The 22,638-nt window shown below is 27.3% G+C and overlaps 1 protein-coding gene across 3 annotated transcripts in view; it reads right to left on the bottom strand.

Moving 5' to 3' along the window:
* Positions 1-659: 659 nt before the first annotated feature.
* The window catches only part of LOC111614338 (phosphatase and actin regulator 1-like), a 57,666-nt gene continuing 35,687 nt past the window's right edge, over positions 660-22,638 (bottom strand). Inside the window, exons 4-8 of one of the 3 annotated variants that reach the window (XM_023355712.1) lie at positions 21,338-21,505; positions 13,409-13,649; positions 5,234-5,251; positions 3,155-3,342; positions 660-939 (exon numbers count right to left, since the gene is read on the bottom strand). In XM_023355712.1, the coding sequence (XP_023211480.1) occupies positions 737-939; positions 3,155-3,342; positions 5,234-5,251; positions 13,409-13,649; positions 21,338-21,505 (818 nt within the window). In that variant the 3' untranslated portion in view covers positions 660-736. The remainder of the gene's footprint in view (positions 940-3,154; positions 3,343-5,233; positions 5,252-13,408; positions 13,650-21,337; positions 21,506-22,638) is intronic. The other 2 variants (XM_023355710.1, XM_023355711.1) reach the window with 2 other exon arrangements.

Below are 22,638 nucleotides of genomic sequence, written 5' to 3'. Positions count from 1 at the left end.
TGATTGAACAAGTCACTTTTTACTCCACATATACACATTTAGCATTGACAACATTAAGCTCTTGATCCATCCTGCATGTTAACAGTGCAGGCTGGTGAAAGAAACTGTATCGTATGGAGTATGTTCAACTGGACTACTGGTGAATATGAAATAACATGACTGGTCCCTGCTATTGTCAAATGTTTGCTGACTTATATGTTCATTCTGCTGTTGCACCTTTTCCCAAATGGCTATGTTGTTTTCCAAGATGACAATGTACTGAGTCATTGAGCCAGAAAGTTTTGAGGAATACAATTCTGATTCCCACCATATCAATTTATCTCTAAACCTGATATCAATTCCGTAGAGCACTTGGACATATGGAAGGATTATCAGGTGTCTGGATTTACCAATCACCTCTATACTTGCATTGCAGGCTACATTACACACAACTTGGTTGGACTCATTTTCAAATGCATCCAACATCTTGCTGAATCAATGCCATGTTTGCTAACTGCTTTACTGAGGGCAAAAAAAGGACCTACAAAATATTAGGCAGATGGTGATAATTCAGTGATCAATTTATAGTATGAATAATGAAAATTAACTAAAAAATTAGAATTGATGAAATTGGATTTTTGTGTAGGTCATTAGTTTAAGCATTAATAATACATTATGACAATGTTAAAAACAAAGTTATTGGATATATTAAACATATGCTTTCTAGCATAACTACTTATAAATTAACAAAACTTTCTTAAAAAATAGTATTTTTGGAAAACTTATAAAAACTAATTGAATACCTGATTAATTTGTTTTCCACAGCTTCTCTACTTTCTTGTCTTTCTTTTTCACTCTGAATATGAATTATATTTTTATCAATTAATTCTTGAAGATCAGGTCTTTGAGATAATTTCATTGCTAATGAATCTTTCCTAGCTAGTTTAGCAACCAAACGACCTATCATAATATAAAATCATCATTATTTTTCTGAAATTCTAATCAAGTAATTTGATATTTAAAATTTTCGATAATATAAATAGATTAGTGAAAATCACAAAACTTGATGCCATTATAACAAGGCAAATAAACTGCTACATTTAACATTACCAAAATGAATTATAAAGATTTTCCAGTTTGTATTAGGTTAGAACTAGAACAGCATAGGAAACTAGGAAATATAGTGTAGAATAGATTCTACACTATATTTCCTAGATCTTACTATTTTTAAGACTCAAGCTAGTTACAGACTTAACAGATACAGCACTAAAGTTCTTGTTATTTCCTATATTGATTGGCATTTATTTGATACAACTTCAATCTTGCAATTGTTAATTCAACAAGCATTTATGCATTTCCCTACAGAGTGACAGAAATATATAATTGATCAAAATCTCTTGTATTGTAGATCATTGCTTTCAAAAGAACATTATTTCAAGTTTGATTAAAGCACAGCATCAATTTCAGTTGTATAGTGGAATGCCTAAATCAATTATTAATCCAAGCTTAAACACTAATGTTAGGTAAGGCATTACCTAACAGAGCGGATCTACAAGGGGCCAAACTGATCAGGATGTCTCACCGTGTTGAACACCTTTGAAATATGGAGGCACTTGAAATTTACAAAGATGAGTTACATGCCAATTGCATTAACTCTAATGATGCCATCAATGTGTCACATGCATGGAAGTACTGCTATGAAGGAACGGACAATGTCCACACCACCAGTTAGAAGCCACACCCCCCACCCTCAATCAGTTTAATTCATATGTATTTATATCATTTTTGTATTGCTTATATCATTCCAGTGCCATGGTAATGCCCATGCATATGTTTGTATACATACACGGTGTGTTCCATTTTTTGAAAATAATTTCATAATTTTGTTCTACACATTCATGTGTTCGAATCCCATTGGTTTTTTAAACCTGAAGAAAACCGAAAGTATGGTCAAAAGCATTTGTTTTTTATTAAATATTTACTACTAGGCTTTTAATTAAGGTTTATGAGTGTTAATTTATATACATTCCAGTATACATGTAAAAAAGTTGTTTTTTAGTTAAGGCCTGTTATTAAAGACAAAAATTTTAATTAATTCTAAACTTTGTTGTAGCAATTTTTTTTATTATAATTGATATTAAAATTTGGATGGTGCCATTACATTCTCAAATATAATTGAAATTTTATTAAAAATCTTTCAACAAAGTGGCATTCTTCCAACAGATTAATTGTATTGTATTGATGACACGAAATCTAATTAGTAAAGACCTGCAAAATACTGTACTTGGACTCAATTATTATTCTACTTGTAAAAACATTTTAAATATGAAACCTGCAGATATTTTTTCATCAAAAACTGATGGTATTAAAACTTTTCATTTTAGAAAAGAGTCATAGTAAATGGTTTTGGAATATGCATACAAAAATTTCATCAGAAATTTAGTCTATTTACTTTCACATATTGTTTACATCTGGTACTAAGTAATAGTAATATAACTGCAAATATTTTCCAGGTAGCTAAAAACAGTTTAACAACTTATTGCAGTACACTGATTACTGCTGAATTAATAAAATTATATTTTTGAACTAATTATTTTATCATTTTTTGTTATTATTATTACATTTCCTTGATTCTAAGACATTGCCAATTATAACATACAAGTTTTAAATTGAATTTGAGATTTTTTTTTTAATAAAGGAAGAAAAAAAATTTTAAAACTTAATAAATAAAATTTATTATTTAAATTTATTAACTTAAAAACTGTAGAAATAGAGTTGCCATTGTTTTTCTAAATTATTATTAGTTAAGTAGTAATAAGTTAGAAAAACAGTGGCCACTAATTCTATACATTTGCATACAAGAGTTTTCTTTTAATGTTGCATCATAATACCACCTTAAATACACTTTAAACACAGAGCAGTTTTAAATTAAACACTTTTACCAGCAAAGCTCATTAACATTGATGTGACTGTCGAACAGTAAAAAAATGAAAATGTTTACTGTTGGTACATAACACACTAAATGATCTATGTGCAATGACCTGCATTTGTTTTGGACAGTGCCATCAATTTTAAGATTCTTCTATTTCAAACAAGTAAAAATTAATACAAAAAAGAGCATATTTTAGAATCTAAGAAAAAACAGTAATTAATATTTTAACTTGTATTAACTTACATTGTTCATCATTCCCATAATAATCCCTCCATAGAATTGGATTATCAATATCTGAATCACTGTCTCCTCCAGAATTATCATAATTATCTCCCAAATGATTATTTATAAATGGTACAGGACGGTTTTCTTTATTTTCTGAGTTGTATTTATGGTTTGATGTGACAGTTATAACAGGAGATTGTAATTTACTACAAAAGAAAAAAATATAAATTTTATTTAAATATATTTGTATAAAGCTATGTAGTCTCATACAAGCTCACAAAATTAATTATTAACATTTGAATTAAACATGTATCAGATGAAATAAAACGAAATTATAAACTATTTATGTTGAAATATACATTGATAAATTTAGTGATCTAAATTATAAAAAAAATTCAAATAACTTCAATTTAAGTTTAGAACTTTAGCAATTTTCTATCTAATAATTTTTATTTTTAGTAATTAATTATAAAATTCATGTTCAAATTAATGCCTTAAAGTCAAACAACAGTTGGATTACTAATTGAAATTAATGCTACACTTTTATATGTAAATTTTATTTGCAGTTTCTACTATTCAGAGCAATTTTCTTTGGAGATTTATTTCATACAGAAGAAGCAACTCTAAACACTGCTACTGCTGCATATTTAAAACAATTTAATTAGAAACATTGTTGAAGTATTTTACCTAAACACACGAAGCTGTATGTTCAGCATTTCCTTTTAACTGTTTAAAATGTTGTAAAGCGGTTAATTCTTTAAGTTTTTAGTAGTACTTATTGTAGACAATTTTTAAGATAATTTACTGACTCTTCTGTTCTATTACTTTATTAGAAGAATAATCTTGATCAGAAAAGTAAGCTGCCAAAAAAGACAAGCCAAAATTTTATTTTTACTCTAAATATCTGATTACAAGATTTTACGGAATTATTTTTTTATTCAATTAAATTTATTATATTTATAAATGTATAGAAACTATGCCATTAGAATATTTGTGTACATCCAATATAAGGATAAAATCATTTCTAATTGAACATAAATAAGAACCTTTATCTAATCTGTTAGTAATTAATGAATTTTTATCCTGCTAAATTAAGGAACACTTTGCATTTCTCCATCTCAATTTTCAAATGAAAATGTAAATTATATTTATTTAACTTTTAATCTATAAATAAATAAATCCATAAAAGCCAACAAATTTTATGAATTGTTCATTTCATTAAAGAAAAAAAATTCTAATAAAAAGAGTAAAATATCATTTTATACAATGTACATAATATAACAGCAGTACTTGAATAAAAATTATGAATACATAATGATTAATTAAAATTAATTGTATCACACAATAAATTATGACTATGAACTATTAAGATTATTTATAATAGTAATAAGATTTAATAATTTGCATAATTTAATATACAGTAGACTACTTATTGTAATCATGAATATTGTTATTAAACATTTGTCATCAAAATTAGCATGTCCCAAAACATAAGTTAAATGCACTATAAAAACTTCACTTAAATTGTAATCAGAATTCATAATCAATCTTTGGGCATTTTAAAAAGCCGTCTTTTAATGCTGTTGGCCACAACATGTGATTGATAACATGCTATCATTTTCACTCTTAACCATGTTTCAAACATAAAACAATTGTTTTAATTTTTAATTGACTACAGTACAGTAGTTTAAATTACCGGCATTTCTTACTTTAATTATACCCTAGCTGTTGTAAATAACAAGCAAACAATACTGGATGAAGTTCATATTAATTACTAACAACAAAAATTTTCTGTAGCTATGCCTTGATCTTGCTTTGGCATCAAACTAGGCACTGGTATAAGCAGAGTAGAATGCATTCCACCAACAAAATATAACAACAGTTATAATTAATAAATCATTAAATCAATGCACACAGTCTTTAATTGTTTTAAGTCTTTTTAATGTCACAATAATACTAGAATTTCCTCTAATTGTCATCTCATACTGCACTTCAAGCTGTTATTGTTATCAGTTTAGACAAAGATTACATTAAGTGGATTCTACTGTATTAAAATTTTAAATTAAATGGCATATTAGAATCTTAAATGATACAAACCTAAACTGGAAAAGCATGCTATATAATAAAAATATTCATATTTAATAAAATGAAAAATTTAAAAATATCAAACTGATTAATATTTAAAATATTTCATTTTAGAAAAAAACAAACATTTTAATTATTAGAAAGTTATTAATTTTTTCATATTGCTAGATGAATATCAATCATTAAATTAAATACTTTGTATGTTCTAGACAGGGCTGTGGAGTTTTGGTGTTTTAGCCGGAGTCGTCAAAAAATCCGCTGACTCCGACTCCTTTTTACTTACCAACATGTTATGCATATAAAACGGAAAAATATTGGAGGGTCAAATTTGACACAATTTCAAGTTTTTTTTTTTTGCAAATCTATATGTTTGGAGACCCCCTCAAAAAAGTCAATAAACGGGAAAAATTCGCACACGTGTATGTGTTGGTGTCTAATTTGTTTAATTTATTTATTTTCTGTTCTGAGATATTAAACAATATCTCAGAATGGGTAAAATTTAAGAAACGAAATGTGGCACTGTAGCTCGTGTATAAAGGGCCATTAATACTATTAAATTTTGGTTCTTAATTAAATGTCGACAGGATGAAGACATAGAAGTGGTCATGTGTCATATCTCTTAATGAATATTTTACTCGTTATTAGCGTTCAAAATTTAAAAAAATAAAATAAAACTCGTCTCTATCCTCAAAGTAAGCTCTTTTGCCATTTTATAACAGTACAGTAAAACCCATTAAGATGTTCTCGCCTAATACATTAGAATGTATATGGGGACACGATTTAGTTCAACCACTTTGATGCTTAATAACTAACTCCTATGTTAAACCATCTGACTTTGATTCTGACCACAGAAATTATTAGGCTTCAAACAGGGTGAACAAAATCATGCCCCCCACACACAGTCTAACATCCACACATAGAAAAAAACCTCGAATCTTTTGCATATCTCAAAATTTCTAGGTATTCCGAGTCCAAAAATGTAAAAATTTGGGAGGGGTCATTTTCTGACCGGGCTACACGTTTCCTATGTTAAATATAACAGCCAGAAAAGTAAAAATTATCGAATACATACTGTAAGGTCTCGTTTTATGCGGTGGATACGTTCTACAGAAAAGCGCATAAAAAGAAATTCGCATAAAAAAAGACTTTACTTGCCTTGAAAAAGTAGGGATACGTTCCGTAATTTTCTAAAATCGCATAAAACCGAAACAACGAATTAAAATTAACTTAAAACCGCATAAAAAAGTTTGCAGAAATTAAAAGAAATAGGCTGCTTAATAAATTACTTCGAATGTCTGAAAGAAATTCATATAAAATTTAATTTCAAAACAATTACAGTTTATACCTTTCAATGCGAAACTCAGAATGATGTAATAGCGACTTGTCGATGGTATCATGTACAAGGGGAATCCCCGAATTGCAAAAGCTCACTCTAAAAACAAATCACTGACATCTGGATGTGAAGAGTTAATTAAATTTTACCCCTTTAGTTCCTCTCCCGAGTTAACTCGGGCAGGTTACATAGCGTTACATAAAACACGGTCCTTAAGACCATTTTTGAAATTTTTTTTTGAATTTTTGGAATGTTTTTTAAGTCTCCAAATTTTTTAAAAATATTTAAAAATATACGGCCAGCTAGTGTTCACCCTACTTTAAACCCTTGTCCTCCCGCGACGTCTATGAGAATGCCCCGGGAAATCCAACTCCAGCTGTGTTCAAGGTCATCCAGATGTGTAAACAATGACTCATCGGTGTTAAATTTCACAGAAGGGCGAGACAAAGGAAGTTAAACTTTGAAGCTTTTTCTTCAAAATTAACGCATTTCTTTCGTTTTTTTCAGTTTTAAGTATTTTTTATGTTTAATTACATTTATATCAAAAATTGCTAGGAACTAAAGCGATTAAGGTAGATCTAGCTGTCGTTTATATCCATAAAGGTTATGTCAGTGGAACAAATGGAGTGAGCTTTGAGCGTCCCACGATTTTTGGAGACTGTCTATACGCGGGCTTCCTAAACAAGCCTATTTGTATGTTTGTCCAAAAAAAATTTGGATGAAATACAAACCACACAACTTCAAAATCGCATTAAAAAAATCCGCATAAAACGAGACCTTACAGTATTTATATATTACTTAGAGAAGTCTTTTAGCTTTGGAATAAAAAGTTTCTAGTCTATCTTTATTAGAACTCTATTTATTGAATCTTTTATTCTGATGTCACGTGATGACATCAGAATTTCTGGGTCTCTTTCGGTAACAAGTCTGCCCCTGGTCGGAGTCGGATAGTAAGGAAAAGTCTGAGTCAGTAGATTTTTACGCAACTCCACAGCCCTGGTTCTAGATAATACATTGTTTTAAATCAATAATATAACAATGGCATTATGCTCACCTAAAATTAACTATCATTAAAAATGTTTTAATAAATTTATTAGTTAATAATTACTTAGTTAAATGACAAAATAAGTATTTTGACTTATGACTCAAATTATAAAATTATTAAGAAGAGATTAGAGTAATCTAAAACAGTTAAGCACAACACTACTACTAAAAAACATGCTAGCATATAGAAAAAATACAATATACCAGATGATTGTAAAGTACTATTCAATGCTGTTTAGAATTTTGGTAGTAATTTTTTATTTAATTGAATCATCATCTGAATGTTCTGAAATATCACCATACCAGATTTGTTGTATTTGGACTGCTAAACCTCTATCTAGACAGTGTTGAATAGGAGTACTTTATGAACATCTAACATATCATCATCATTCAATTTTCTCAGTGAATAAAGTTATGCAATTCAGTTTATGGAGTTCATACAATTTCTATATATACAAAAATTATTCATTTATTTATTCTATATATACATTCAAAAACCCACTCGCACACACTTTGCATACTGAAACATTCATGAGTTAGAATGAAGATTGTAATAATTCTACTTCTCTGAAAACTGCACTTGTCAAACTACCATATTACTACTAAAGTTTCTACAAAAATTTGCTAGCAATGGATACAGATATAGGTAAAACCAAACATGCAAATTTTTGTGCAAACCTTCTCCTCAAATATTCATTAGTGATTTCTTCATTTCAAATGCAATAATAAGAGTTTTGTATGGAAAGAATTTTCTATTTCCATCTAGATTAAATTTAGCAATTCATTTTTCTAAAATTTTGTTAAACCATGTAATTTTGTTTTGAAGATATCAACTCATTACAATTCTTTTAATAAATCAATTTCATCAGTAACTAATTATGCTGTTATAATAATTATATATCTGGAATTTGTTTTGTATAACATAGCCAATTCATATGGAAGCACAATCTTATATTGATACATCACTAATTTCATGATAAAACTATAATTTTTGTCCATTCTCCCCTCTTTTTTTTTTAAATGCATGAAGAAAAGAGTAATACTCAGATTATGAATAATGTTAGCAGATTTTAAAAGTTTTTCTTTCAAACATCTCCTCTTGATCATTTTTATAAACAAAGTAGCAGAACTTTAATAATCAAAATATACATTGTAATTATTTTGCAAAGAAATTAGAATTTTTATTTTTTTCCTATTGTTATATATAATTATAAAAAAGTATGATCATTATTCCATTTATTTCTGTATATTTTTAAATACTTTCTAGTACTTTTAATATTAATGATTAAATGGAAATGGAATGGAAATTATGTTGACAAGTTAATCTCTTCACTTCAAACAATTAGTATTAAAAAGAAAATTTTTGATAATTATTTTAAAATTATTTTATATCAATCTTCTTGAGAAAAATTTGATTATTAAAAATTTAAAGCAGAGTTGTTTTCTATGTAAAAATCATAAAAAACTAATAATAATACAAATGATTAATGAATATATATTTTATTTAGCATAACAATATTGTTATGCTAAATGAACTTTAACAGCAAGAGACTCACTAATAATATAATTACATTAAATATCATCATCAAAATTAAAAAGAACTAATTGACTTACTCAGAAATGAGATTACCAAATTATTTAAAATTGAAAATTAGTTGCAATTGTTAAATTTTTGATAAAAGTTAATGGCACATTGCACTTTTAGCTTATATATATATATACAGATCATCTTATATTTTTTGCATTAGTTATTTGATTCAAAACTGAAGACCAATTATTTCATAAAATTCAATGTCTAAATTCAAAATTTCAAATATTTCATATTACAGTAAAACATGCCTAAAATAGAACCTGAATAAAATGGAAATCTGCCTAAATAGAAAAATTGCTCTATTCTGAAAAATTTTTTAAATATTAACAGAGAAACAAACACAAATTCTCTTAATAGAATGAATTGGAAATTAATAATGAATAGACTACTTTATTAGAAAACCACTGAAAAAATATTCACCTTTTAATTCTATGAAATTAAATTCAAAGTGCTCAGTGTACTCATATCTTAAAGTATTTTTATCAAAGAAAATAATAATTAATATTGAAAAAAAACCTCTTCAGTTTGAAAGAGATGATTGTTATATTGTGCATGCACTGATGATAAGTACGATAATGCAATTTAAGAAATAATGGAGAAATGTGTTTTATAATCAGTCAGATAGTTAAACAATGGAGTGAATTCTTGGCAGAATTATATCACAGTCAAAATTATTTTTCTGATAGTAACTATACGTATAATTTTCAAAATAACAGTCATTAAAATTGTATTTTATTAATTCATTATATTATTCTATCTCAATTTAACCAAATTTCAAAATTTATTTGTAATTCATGATTCATAATAATATAAATTCATATCAATTATGCACATCAATCGAAACCTGATATTACCACAACTGCCTTAAATGATCGATAAAATTAATAATTATAATACAAGATGGTGCATAACACCTCACACTTTAGTGCCAAATTCATTTCTAATTTATAATCATTATATCCAAATTAAGCCTGATCATTTACAGCAGTTGTGGGAGTATATTTTCATATCAATTAGCTTCTAAATGAAGTTTATCCAAAAAAACTGAGCTATTTAAAAATATAATTTTAATTTTTAATAATAAAGAATTTAAGATGATTAATTATGCTAAATATAAGAAAAATAAGAGAAGTCTATATGTTAAATTAATTTAAATTAAAAACTTAATGTAACACATTTTCTTTTTTTTTTTATCAACATAATCAAATAAGAAATTTTTTTAAGTCTTAAATTATCTTACTACAATTTTTATAAAAATTTTTATTTTAAATTCCTCTTTCAATCCAATTAAAATTTCAAATCAGTTCTACACTTAAATGTCATTGTATTGAATGAAACAAAAACTGTTAACTTTACAATGAACAGCATTATTATATACATATTAAGATTTTAAAAATAGTAGCATGAGACACATCCAAAAAGTACACAAGTGGAAAGAAAATTAATACATCATATAAAATTTAAAAATTTTTTATCATCATGAGAAAAGATTTCTTTCTTTCTTTTTTTTTTTTTTTGGAGAAACTCAATATTTATAGATGGCTTACAGTATAACATTTAGAAACTGCATTGTAATTTGTTTTTTCAATACATGACTTGCTACACTACAGCCATGTTTTATTTCTTAACTTTCTTTTTTGATTTTTTTAAACAAAATAGTCATATCATTTTATAACTTGTAACAAATAGCTATAAACAGTAGAATCTCATTTTAACAGATCACAGGACAATGGATCTCTTTGAATAATGGATTTTTCTCAGGTCCCACCAAATCAATTTAATTTTATATCCTTTTAGCAGATCTGTAACTTGGAATAATGGATGTTTTACTAGCCCTGTTTATTGTAAATATCATGTTTTTCAACATTTAATTAATATTTGGGCATTTCTAAGTTGTCTATTGAATTAAAAAAAATACATGCATATTTATCATGGTCATATTGCTAATGTTGCAGCTGTGTATCAGCTCTCTCCTGTAACATATTGATTAGTGGTGGGAAGCTATTTCCAGCTTGACACTTCCAGACAAGCAGGTGTCTGCAGCAAAGGCATGTGGCATCTTGAGACTATTGCACCTTGGAATCACATTGTTGTCCTCACTCAACAATAACGTTTCATACTAATGACAATATATACATGTCATCAGTACAAATCTTCCTATACTTCGTCAAACACACATACAACATAATGTATGATCTTGTAACATACATGTATCTATAAAGGACAGAGATCTTAAGAGATTGAATAATTTCAAGCACAGGTATTTCTTATATGTAGGGTGTTAACAAAAAGTTTTTGAATAATGGATATTTTTCTGGATGTAGGAGAAATCCATGATATAATGGTCAGTTTGCCTTAGATGAAGAATTGTTCTGTCCATTGTTTGTTTGCAGGGTATAAACAGAGAAGCTCGGAATTTTACTGAGCCTGGAGAAATTTCCAGGAGATAGGTCCACAGTAGTTCCTACTGCTACAGTATAAAATATAATGTTACATTTTGCTAACAGAAAACGAAATCTTTAAGATTGAATGTTTCTGTATTAAATAAAGGTAACATATTTCATTTAGTTAAAAAGACAGAAAAAGCTAGTTAAAGGGCTCACAAAGAGGCAAAAAAGCCTGCTGTACTCCCCAAGCTCCACACAAACTCTCAATAGCCCTGTTCATCTGTTAGAACTCTTGGGGTAGTACGCTAATAAACAATACTTTCTGAGATCACTGTGAAGAATCTTATGGGCCAAACTATGGAAAATGTTTATTTTTGGACAGATCATTAATTGTTTGCATCTAATTTCCTCTCAAATCTGATCAACTGTTTGTTTGTTTTGTGCTGTGGCAGGTCTGTATGGATAGGGTCGTCTTTCACAGATTTTTATCTTCTTTAAACCTCTTGAACCACTTGTAAATTCTGAATTGTGGCATAGTTTTGTTGCCATACACTAGCCCAAGCATTGTCAGAGTCTCACTACAACTTTTCTCCAGTTTGTAGCAAGACTATGTTAATTCATTGTTCCATCACAAAAAACAGACAATCTTTCTGACAATCCAAAAGTCTGAACTGATACCAACCTTTATGCATGCTGACTTGTTCACATACTTAGCATGAAAGGTGTTGCCCCCACTTCTTTGCAGTTTGAGATATTTGGACATTCTTGCTTATTTTTTACTCTACCCCACATATTAAAACTTACTGAATAACTATTTTTTTTAATCTTTTAGCACAGTCAGAGTATAGAATTAATTTAATGATTAATTCATAGTATGTCTTTGCTATGATGCAAAATTTCAGCATAATTCATAAGATGTTTGCACTATACATTGTTATGAAATGATTACATCAGAGAGGCAGACATAGTGAATTGTAATTATTAACAGTGGCAAACATGCCTAGAAAAGTTTCATTAATCTTGAAAAATGATTATATTAGTAAAAAGTGAATAAAAACATTGACACAACCTAAAAGATACAGGACGTAGTGTACATTCCATGATAAAGTGACAGATAAGTGTTCAGTTAGCAAATGCCAAGAATTACAGAATATATGATCATTGTAACATACCCTTGGAAGGAACAAACTATAAAAAATAGCTATCTGAAATTTCAAAAGACATCTATAAAGCATAAATTGAACAATAATATCCCTACATAGTATTCACATTGAATTCCAATGCATATGTTGCATGAAGTTAAAAAAAGACATTATTATTATGCATGCATCCTGACATAGATTTGGAAAATATTCTCTCAAGACAATAGTATTTGGCCTCAAATATGCCTCAAATGATAGAACCATATCTGAAGTGAAATAGATCATTATTTCTCATCCACTACAGAGCATTATATCAAAATTCCTTCACGCTGTTGCAAAAAAAATATGCAATTAGTGGAGGGGGAAAAAAAAAAAAAATCAATGATAATGAGGTGGTTATCAAGGAGATAAACAAGCAGTTTTATAATGTTAGGAGCATAAGGACTGGTTCTCTTCTTAATAGTGCAAGGTTATAAAAAGCAGAATAATATATAGAATACATGTGTTTTATAATAAATAAAATTTATATTAAAAGATAATTTTATCTGTATTAAAATTTAGTTAAGAAAAACATTAGTTTGCAAACTTTAAGTGATCTTCATATAAACTTCTCTTAATAAAATAAAAATTTTTGTTTTATTATAAATAAGTTATTAAATTAGTTTTAAAAAGTCATTAAATTAAACAAACCAATTAATTATCTTATTTTGGGATGATAAAGGTGTAACATCACTAATGTTTTGGTTTGCAGCTGTACTTGTTTGAACAACTTGTGAAGGCAAAGTCGAGGACAACCCATAACGTTTTTTCAATGCACTTTTCTTTGGCATTGCAGATAACTGGGGCTCTTTAGCTGGGATTTCTTCAACCACAGAAGTATCAACCGCAGCATCAGATTGCCCTACAACAATTGCTTCATTTTCATCTTCATCTGTAAAAAAATTAGAGAGAAATATTTTCATATTACAGATGGATTATTTATACTAATATTTTAAATTCACAGACAACTTTTTCTAAATCAAAAAGTTTTAATATAAAATAATATGTAGCTGCAAGTATAAAACTATTTAAAATACAGGCAATCTTTGCCAACTATAAAATTATATTTGAAAAAAAATGGCATGATTAATAAAATAAGTTAGGGGAAGAAGGATAATCATGACACTGAAGATATGTTGTTATATAATAAATTTTATTTTACATTAAAAATATTGCATAATAAAAACTTTTAAAAAATAAAAAATTCAGAGAAAAAAAATATGACAGACAATATTAAGGAGTCCACTTTTTTAATGTGATTTAAATGTTTTTCAGGACAATTGGTTCATCTTCCCAGTATGAACAAAACGGAACATTAGAATCAACAATGCATTATATCAACTCTTTTTTAACATTTGGAATTTTAATATTTCATTCTATAGTTCTACAGTTCAGTAGATTTTGTGAACATCAGAAATCCATTCTAAAAGAAATGAAAAAATTATGAATTGTTTCAAAGTGGTTAAGAAACATTTTTAAAGAAAAAACTTTATTAAAAAAGCTAAAAATCAAAAACAAATCATTTTATTTCAAATCTTTTTGAATTTCTTGATATCAACAACATTTCCAATCTTCCTGAAACTACAATTGGTAACAGCATCACATTTTAAAAAATAGTTAGTAAGATCATAGTCTATCTACATTCATCATTGGGCTGCAGTTTGAAAAAACTGTAGATCTATAAATTCCCACTATTGTCCATCTGTCCTTCCTTAATCTCAAGAACAGAGTTAGAAAGATGAATGCTGAGATTAGATATGGAAAGCTTGAGGGCAGGAGGCCCAATTAACTACAGTAATACCCCGAACTTACGCACTAGGTGGGACCGAGCGATAACCGCATAAGTTGAATTTGCATAAGTCGGGGTATAATTTTGCATATAAATACATACAAATAATTTTTAATTGGGGCAGGAGACTAAAAAAAGAAATAATTTAGAAAAAAATGTTTAATAAAATCTTAGATAATACATATGTATAACATATTATATTATTATACAATTTTTCACAATTACTTGATTATCACACCATAATTTNAAAAACATTTAAAAATATACGGCCAGCTAGTGTTCACCCTACTTTAAACCCGTCCTCCCGCGACATTTGAGAATGCCCCGGGAAATCCAACTCCAGCTGTGTTCAAGGTCATCCAGATGTATAAACTGACTCATCGGTGTTAAATTTCACAGAAGGGCGAGACAAAGAAAGTTAAACTTTGAAGCTTTTTTTTCAAAATTAACGCATTTCTTTCGTTTTTTTCAGTTTTAAGTATTTTTTATGTTTAATTACATTTATATCAAAAATTGCTAGGAACTAAAGCGATTAAGGTAGATCTAGCTGTCGTTTATATCCATAAAGGTTATGTCAGTGGAACAAATGGAGTGAGCTTTGAGCGTCCCACGATTTTTGGAGACTGTCTATACGCGGGCTTCCTAAACAAGCCTATTTGTATGTTTGTCCAAAAAAAATTTGGATGAAATACAAACCACACAACTTCAAAATCGCATTAAAAAAATCCGCATAAAACGAGACCTTACAGTATTTATATATTACTTAGAGAAGTCTTTTAGCTTTGGAATAAAAAGTTTCTAGTCTATCTTTATTAGAACTCTATTTATTGAATCTTTTATTCTGATGTCACGTGATGACATCAGAATTTCTGGGTCTCTTTCGGTAACAAGTCTGCCCCTGGTCGGAGTCGGATAGTAAGGAAAAGTCTGAGTCAGTAGATTTTTACGCAACTCCACAGCCCTGGTTCTAGATAATACATTGTTTTAAATCAATAATATAACAATGGCATTATGCTCACCTAAAATTAACTATCATTAAAAATGTTTTAATAAATTTATTAGTTAATAATTACTTAGTTAAATGACAAAATAAGTATTTTGACTTATGACTCAAATTATAAAATTATTAAGAAGAGATTAGAGTAATCTAAAACAGTTAAGCACAACACTACTACTAAAAAACATGCTAGCATATAGAAAAAATACAATATACCAGATGATTGTAAAGTACTATTCAATGCTGTTTAGAATTTTGGTAGTAATTTTTTATTTAATTGAATCATCATCTGAATGTTCTGAAATATCACCATACCAGATTTGTTGTATTTGGACTGCTAAACCTCTATCTAGACAGTGTTGAATAGGAGTACTTTATGAACATCTAACATATCATCATCATTCAATTTTCTCAGTGAATAAAGTTATGCAATTCAGTTTATGGAGTTCATACAATTTCTATATATACAAAAATTATTCATTTATTTATTCTATATATACATTCAAAAACCCACTCGCACACACTTTGCATACTGAAACATTCATGAGTTAGAATGAAGATTGTAATAATTCTACTTCTCTGAAAACTGCACTTGTCAAACTACCATATTACTACTAAAGTTTCTACAAAAATTTGCTAGCAATGGATACAGATATAGGTAAAACCAAACATGCAAATTTTTGTGCAAACCTTCTCCTCAAATATTCATTAGTGATTTCTTCATTTCAAATGCAATAATAAGAGTTTTGTATGGAAAGAATTTTCTATTTCCATCTAGATTAAATTTAGCAATTCATTTTTCTAAAATTTTGTTAAACCATGTAATTTTGTTTTGAAGATATCAACTCATTACAATTCTTTTAATAAATCAATTTCATCAGTAACTAATTATGCTGTTATAATAATTATATATCTGGAATTTGTTTTGTATAACATAGCCAATTCATATGGAAGCACAATCTTATATTGATACATCACTAATTTCATGATAAAACTATAATTTTTGTCCATTCTCCCCTCTTTTTTTTTTAAATGCATGAAGAAAAGAGTAATACTCAGATTATGAATAATGTTAGCAGATTTTAAAAGTTTTTCTTTCAAACATCTCCTCTTGATCATTTTTATAAACAAAGTAGCAGAACTTTAATAATCAAAATATACATTGTAATTATTTTGCAAAGAAATTAGAATTTTTATTTTTTTCCTATTTTATATTATTATACAATTTTTCACAATTACTTGATTATCACACCATAATTTTAATATTGTTTCCATCTCAGCGATAATACTGTGACATTTACGAATAATGCTTGAATTTAAAGATTGAGCATTTTTCGCAGCTTCAAGAATTTTTTCTTTACCTTTTATAATTGTTCTGACTGTCGATTCCGGTAGATCAAACTTCTTTGCAATTCACAAATTTTTATTTTTGTATCGAAGTCTTTAATAATGTTAACTTTACATTCCAAAGATAAAGTTTTTATTTTCTTCTTTGATGCAGAAGAATCAGTTCTACTTTGTTTGGATGACATATTAGTCTCTCAAGTCTCCATAGATAAAACAAACACAGAAATAAATAACACAAAATAAATTGTAGCTATGCGTCAATTCCACGCGACATTTCCGAACATGTAAGCTGAACAATAGCGTGGGGGAGTGAGTAATCAAGAGTTGCGTGGCGCTCAAACAAAAGATGAATCGGTGAGATTTGAAAATTGTGTAACTCCGGGTTCGTGTAAGTCGGGGTAGCGTAAGTCGAGGTATTACTGTATATGCAAACTTCCAGTTTGTATTGGAAATCACATTATTTCAATTCAAAAATTTCCCGTGAAAGGAGTTAAAATAGATTACCAGTACGACTATTGCTAACAGGAAATGTATGACCTACAAGGGGAAGACACTACTAATTTGAAGGTGGAGAGCATACATTTTAAATTAAATAAATCAAAAATATGATTAAAAATTTAAGACCAGAATTTGATGATGTCACAATAAAATAATTGCTCATTTATGATAGAGTTCTCACTGGCTTTTCAATATTGACACAAAGTAAAAATTATACAAAGCACATCTTTGACAATATATTTTGTAACAAACAACTATGGAATCCAATTATTTTAACCTGGAGAAGACCTCGTCTGAGGCCAAAAACATTTGTTTTTACGAATAGTTTACAAGTAACGGACAATAAAAGTTTAGTACGTGCGATTTTAACAAACAACTAACTAGTTCACATCCAAATTATAAATATTTGTATACAAAATACAAATATTCCTCTCATTAAATACTTTTTTGTAACCAATCAGGTATCATGTACAATAAAATTATGTAAAGCAAGTTTATAAAATATTTCCAAAATGAAAAATATCTAAAATTTACAGATATTTATTTTTTATAATTAATACATTTGGGATCAGTTGTGTAGAAAACTACCTGCCCTCATATGTTCAAAAATAGGTTGAAGTCATATATGAATGTCATGTATGAATTCAGTATTGTGCTATATTCATTTTACAGAAACAACCAAACCATACAGTTACTGCAAAGGTTAATAAATTCTTTTATTAGTTTTCACATATGCATTTCGAACCGGTGTAACATTTCGGTTCCTCTTCAGTGTTCTCTAAGGGTTTTACACATTTCTTATTTCATACAGTTGGATCGTTACTTACTAAAACACCAGTACAAGGAGTAAAAAGTAATATGATGAAATTATCGCTTTTCTTTTGGCTTAATATGCTTTGAAAAACAATCAATATTTTTAGATTTGGGTTCGCAATAATTAAACATTTCTATAAATAACAATTTACAATGACAATATGAATAAACATCGTAACAAGCAAGTTGTACAAAGATTTTATAAAAGTATACATGACAGGTTTCTTTCTTTACAATATTGTAAATGCACAAATGTCAACTTACACAAAGTAACCTTTACAATCATTCTTTTTTCTCCTTTGCTGTGAGATAGTTTACCAAAAGGATTAAAGAGACAAAAAATTCACAAACGAATAAATACAGCTATAACCAGAATATTCAACAGTTACTATTAATGTAAAAAGCTCAGCAACTAAACCATAGTCACTTTTTTATTTTGAAAATGAAACCTTTAAATATGATTTACTCAGTTTAAGTATGTTGAGGGTTGGTAGCATTTTGCATAACTGGATTCAATTGTAAATAATAGTTTAAATTTGATTTTATGAATCAAATCAGGATAATCAATTTGCTAGCTCCTTTAAATGTTCTGGATTGAGAGTTCAATTTTCAATTTTGTCAAACAAATGATCTTAAAATTAGGACCTGTTGTAATAAAATTTAAGAAACAAAAACACTAACAATTCATATTCTGCATCTAAAAAAAGTAAATACTTGCAAACACCGACTGTACATGTGATGTTTGAATTGTAATATTCATGCATAATGGATTTGTTCATAGATGCAAACACAAGTTTCTTCTGATTCTTTGAAATTCCATTATAGTAAAACTGCATAAAAGCCATATCACACATAAGGAATATCTACTTACAGACTGTAAACTTATGTGAATATAAACTTATTAAACTTGAGAACTTCTGTAATTTAATCAGCAATTATTTTTTATGGCTTAAAATAATCCAATTTTTCAATTTCATTTACTTTTTTTTATTATTATTTTAAAGTGAGAATTTAAAAAATTGATAATAAATTGTAATTACATTACCAGTCAAGTTTTTGCTAAATATTCTCTGAAGATATAAAGCTATTTATATTGTATAATGATTCATATTGCACTTTTTCCAAACTAGAATTCTTTAATTGATAACATTCCAATTGGTCACCATGTAGGCAATTTGATGAAATATCTACAACTAATAAATTTAGGCATCCAATTTTTTGCCATATGCTAAATGATAAAATATTTAACAATAGAAAATCATGACCTTAAATATATTTATTCTTTATCATTCTCACAACAAATTAATCCACATCTGTCTTAACTGCATAGATTATTATTATTTGAACATATGAATGAACATGGATCAATATAAATAGATGTTCTTAGAATTATAATTTAAAATAGTGTAGTTCCTTGATTTTGACATGTTCCACCTTTTTAATCCATTTTCACTTGTTCAAGAAGAGCTACATCTTAGAATTGATGGTTTATTACATTTACAAACTGAAATAACAATCAGCAATCACTGTGCTGATTATTATTTCAATTGTCTACTTATTTTTTAAAAGTTCTTTAAAAGTAATAATAGTCTTAAACGGTAGTTATTTGAAATAAAAAACTGATGCGTCAAAACGATTCCATATAATTATAACATTAGTTGAATAATCTAATGGAATATTAATAGTGGCATTATATAATTAACATTAATAGCATGATTATATATTTAGCAGAATCAAGGTACTTTGTTCATCTGACAAAGTCACCTGATGCCTGGATAACAACTGACTACTTAGTGCATTATGCACCAATAATAAATGTTTGTGAATACATTGCACAACAATCACACAAGTTCAAAATAACATTTTACCAGTAATGACGATTTACTTTAAAAACTCATTTTAAACATTTAAAATACCTTCAAGATTATGATGCAGCATTACATTACAATTAAATATAAAAATTAAAACTCAAACCAGGTAGAGTAACTTTATATTTTCACTTTTGTATAATTTGAAAATTTTTAAAACAAATATTTAACATTTATGAAAATTGTTTATTCAATTAAAAATACCAAACTTTTTAATGGTTTAAAAAAAAAAAAAAAAGAAGTAAAAATATATCCTCAATATAAGATGGCTAGTTCAGACAGTATCTATGTAGCCATCACTAATATAATATATTAATAGAATAGTTATTCATTTTAATGTGCTTAAGAAAAGCATGGAAAGAGCTGCCAAATACTATTCAATTTATGGAATTTGTATTATTTTTCTAACTTGTTATTACTTGGGAAAACTTAATAAAACCTATTTTAAAATTTCTCTCTCCAAAAAATTCTTAAAATTAATTTCAAACTCATAGCACATCTTATAATCAAGGAAACAGTATGTTTTTCATCAATGTTATACAAAATGCATTTATTTGACAATATTAGAAAACTGGTTTATTTCCAAATAAAAACTATTTTATAAATACAGAGTTAAATGTACTGTACAAATCATAATTTTAATTTCTTAAAGTTTATTAAACAAGTTTCTATTATAAAAGTATTTCTTGCATTGTAGAAAACAATACAAAATGAGCAATTATTTATTTGACAGTCACAATGTCAGGCTGCAATTTTTAATAATATATTTAATTTAAAATATATGCTCTTCACCTCAAATTAGTAGTGGCTTGACCCTGTACATCATACTTTTCCTTTAACAATAGAGTTGTGCCAGTCATCTATTAAAATGTTTCAAGAGAAAATTTTTAAACCAAAATAACATGACTTCTGGTTTGCATCAGAAGTTCATATATAGTTAATTGGGACCTTCTGCCCCTATGGTTTCCATATCTGGTCATGTCTTTCATATACCTAACTCTGTTCTTGAGATTAAGGAAAGACAGATGACAGTGGAAATTTACAGGTCTACAATTTTTTCAAATTGCAGCCTATAAGATTTCATTATATCATATTTTCAATAAAGAAACCAGAGAATTATATCTCAAATTTTTTAACTTTCATTTTTATGCTAAATGTCAAACTTTTTAATGCTCTAATTTCACAGTAACAATATTCAACCACTATTTATAATAATTATTGTTGTTTTCATAAAATTTTATATAAAAATTCACAAAAACTATACTTACACTGAACTGATGAAAATTTTACTGTTACTAAAGGGGAAGGATTGCAAAACATAGGTGGAGGTGGAATAGGTCCTATTTCATTAACAGGAATTGGAGGATCAGGCAGTGTTGATAGGAACAGTTCACCTTCACCAGATGATACTTCTCCCAGATCAGGTAAACTCAGAACTAAGAAATGTAATTAACAAAAATATTAAGCCATATAATTATTTATACAACATAGCAATAGATATAAAAAAATAAAATGATAGAAAAGTATATCTAAAGTTTAAATAAAATAGAATGATTAATAAAAATAAAATACAGCATATGGACTAAATTAAAATTTTGATTTTATATTCTTTTATTCATAATCACTTCTTATTATATTTCACTCAATAATTTTTAATTTATTATTTGCTTTTTCACTTAAACAATTTTTCATAAATTGTCAATTTCAAATAGTGTAGTTAAAAAATTTTTTTATGAATAATTTCATTTCAAATTTTTTGTTACTTTATAGTAAATGATTTTTACATTAATAAAATTTATTTTATAATGAGTAAAATTTGATATATGATAGTTCAATAACTTATAAAATTAATTTTATACATATTACTTAATTAGCCTGTAAAAACAATATATTATTGGAAGTATATAGAAGTATATCTAGAAAAAATTATCTATTCTTTTTTCCTAAAATTATTTTAAAATTTAACTTGCATTTATGCATGTTGCATTATATGAATTTTTACAAAGGCAGGCAAAATTTTCAGAACAACTTTTTCATCTTATAATTTAATGTTCTAAAAGTTTTTTTAAATCAATCAGTGAGATAATAGTTTTATTTTAAAATTAGTGTACTGATTCCAAAATATATATTCAATAGCTTTAAAGTTTAGAAATTTTACAATAAACTTGACTGAGTAACAAGATATAAACTAGAAATTATTGTAAGAAATTATAAAAAAACTATTGTTACTATATAAATCATATACTTATATTTTCATACTATCAATAATCATTACCGAAATGATATTAATTAAAATAGTTTCAAATTTATTGTTCAATCAAAGTCAATGATTGAAAAACTCAAAAATAAATTCTGACAATCATTACTAGCCAGGAAACTAATTTATAAAAAACACCAGAGCTTGATATTTAATTAATCAATTTGCTAGTGTGTCTTAGTTTACTTCTTAGTTCAGTGACCTCAGGTTGTTCTTTAGCTTTTTTGATTCTTAGCATGAACAACCTGAGGTTGCTGAGCTAAGAAGTAAACTAAGACACGCTAGCAAATAGATGCAACAAAATGGCATCAT

This window comes from Centruroides sculpturatus, unplaced genomic scaffold (assembly GCF_000671375.1).
Source record: "Centruroides sculpturatus isolate CEXI.00-Female unplaced genomic scaffold, Cexi_2.0 scaffold2114, whole genome shotgun sequence".
Classification (NCBI taxonomy): domain Eukaryota; kingdom Metazoa; phylum Arthropoda; class Arachnida; order Scorpiones; family Buthidae; genus Centruroides; species Centruroides sculpturatus.
This window is presented reverse-complemented; position numbering and strand designations above follow the sequence as displayed.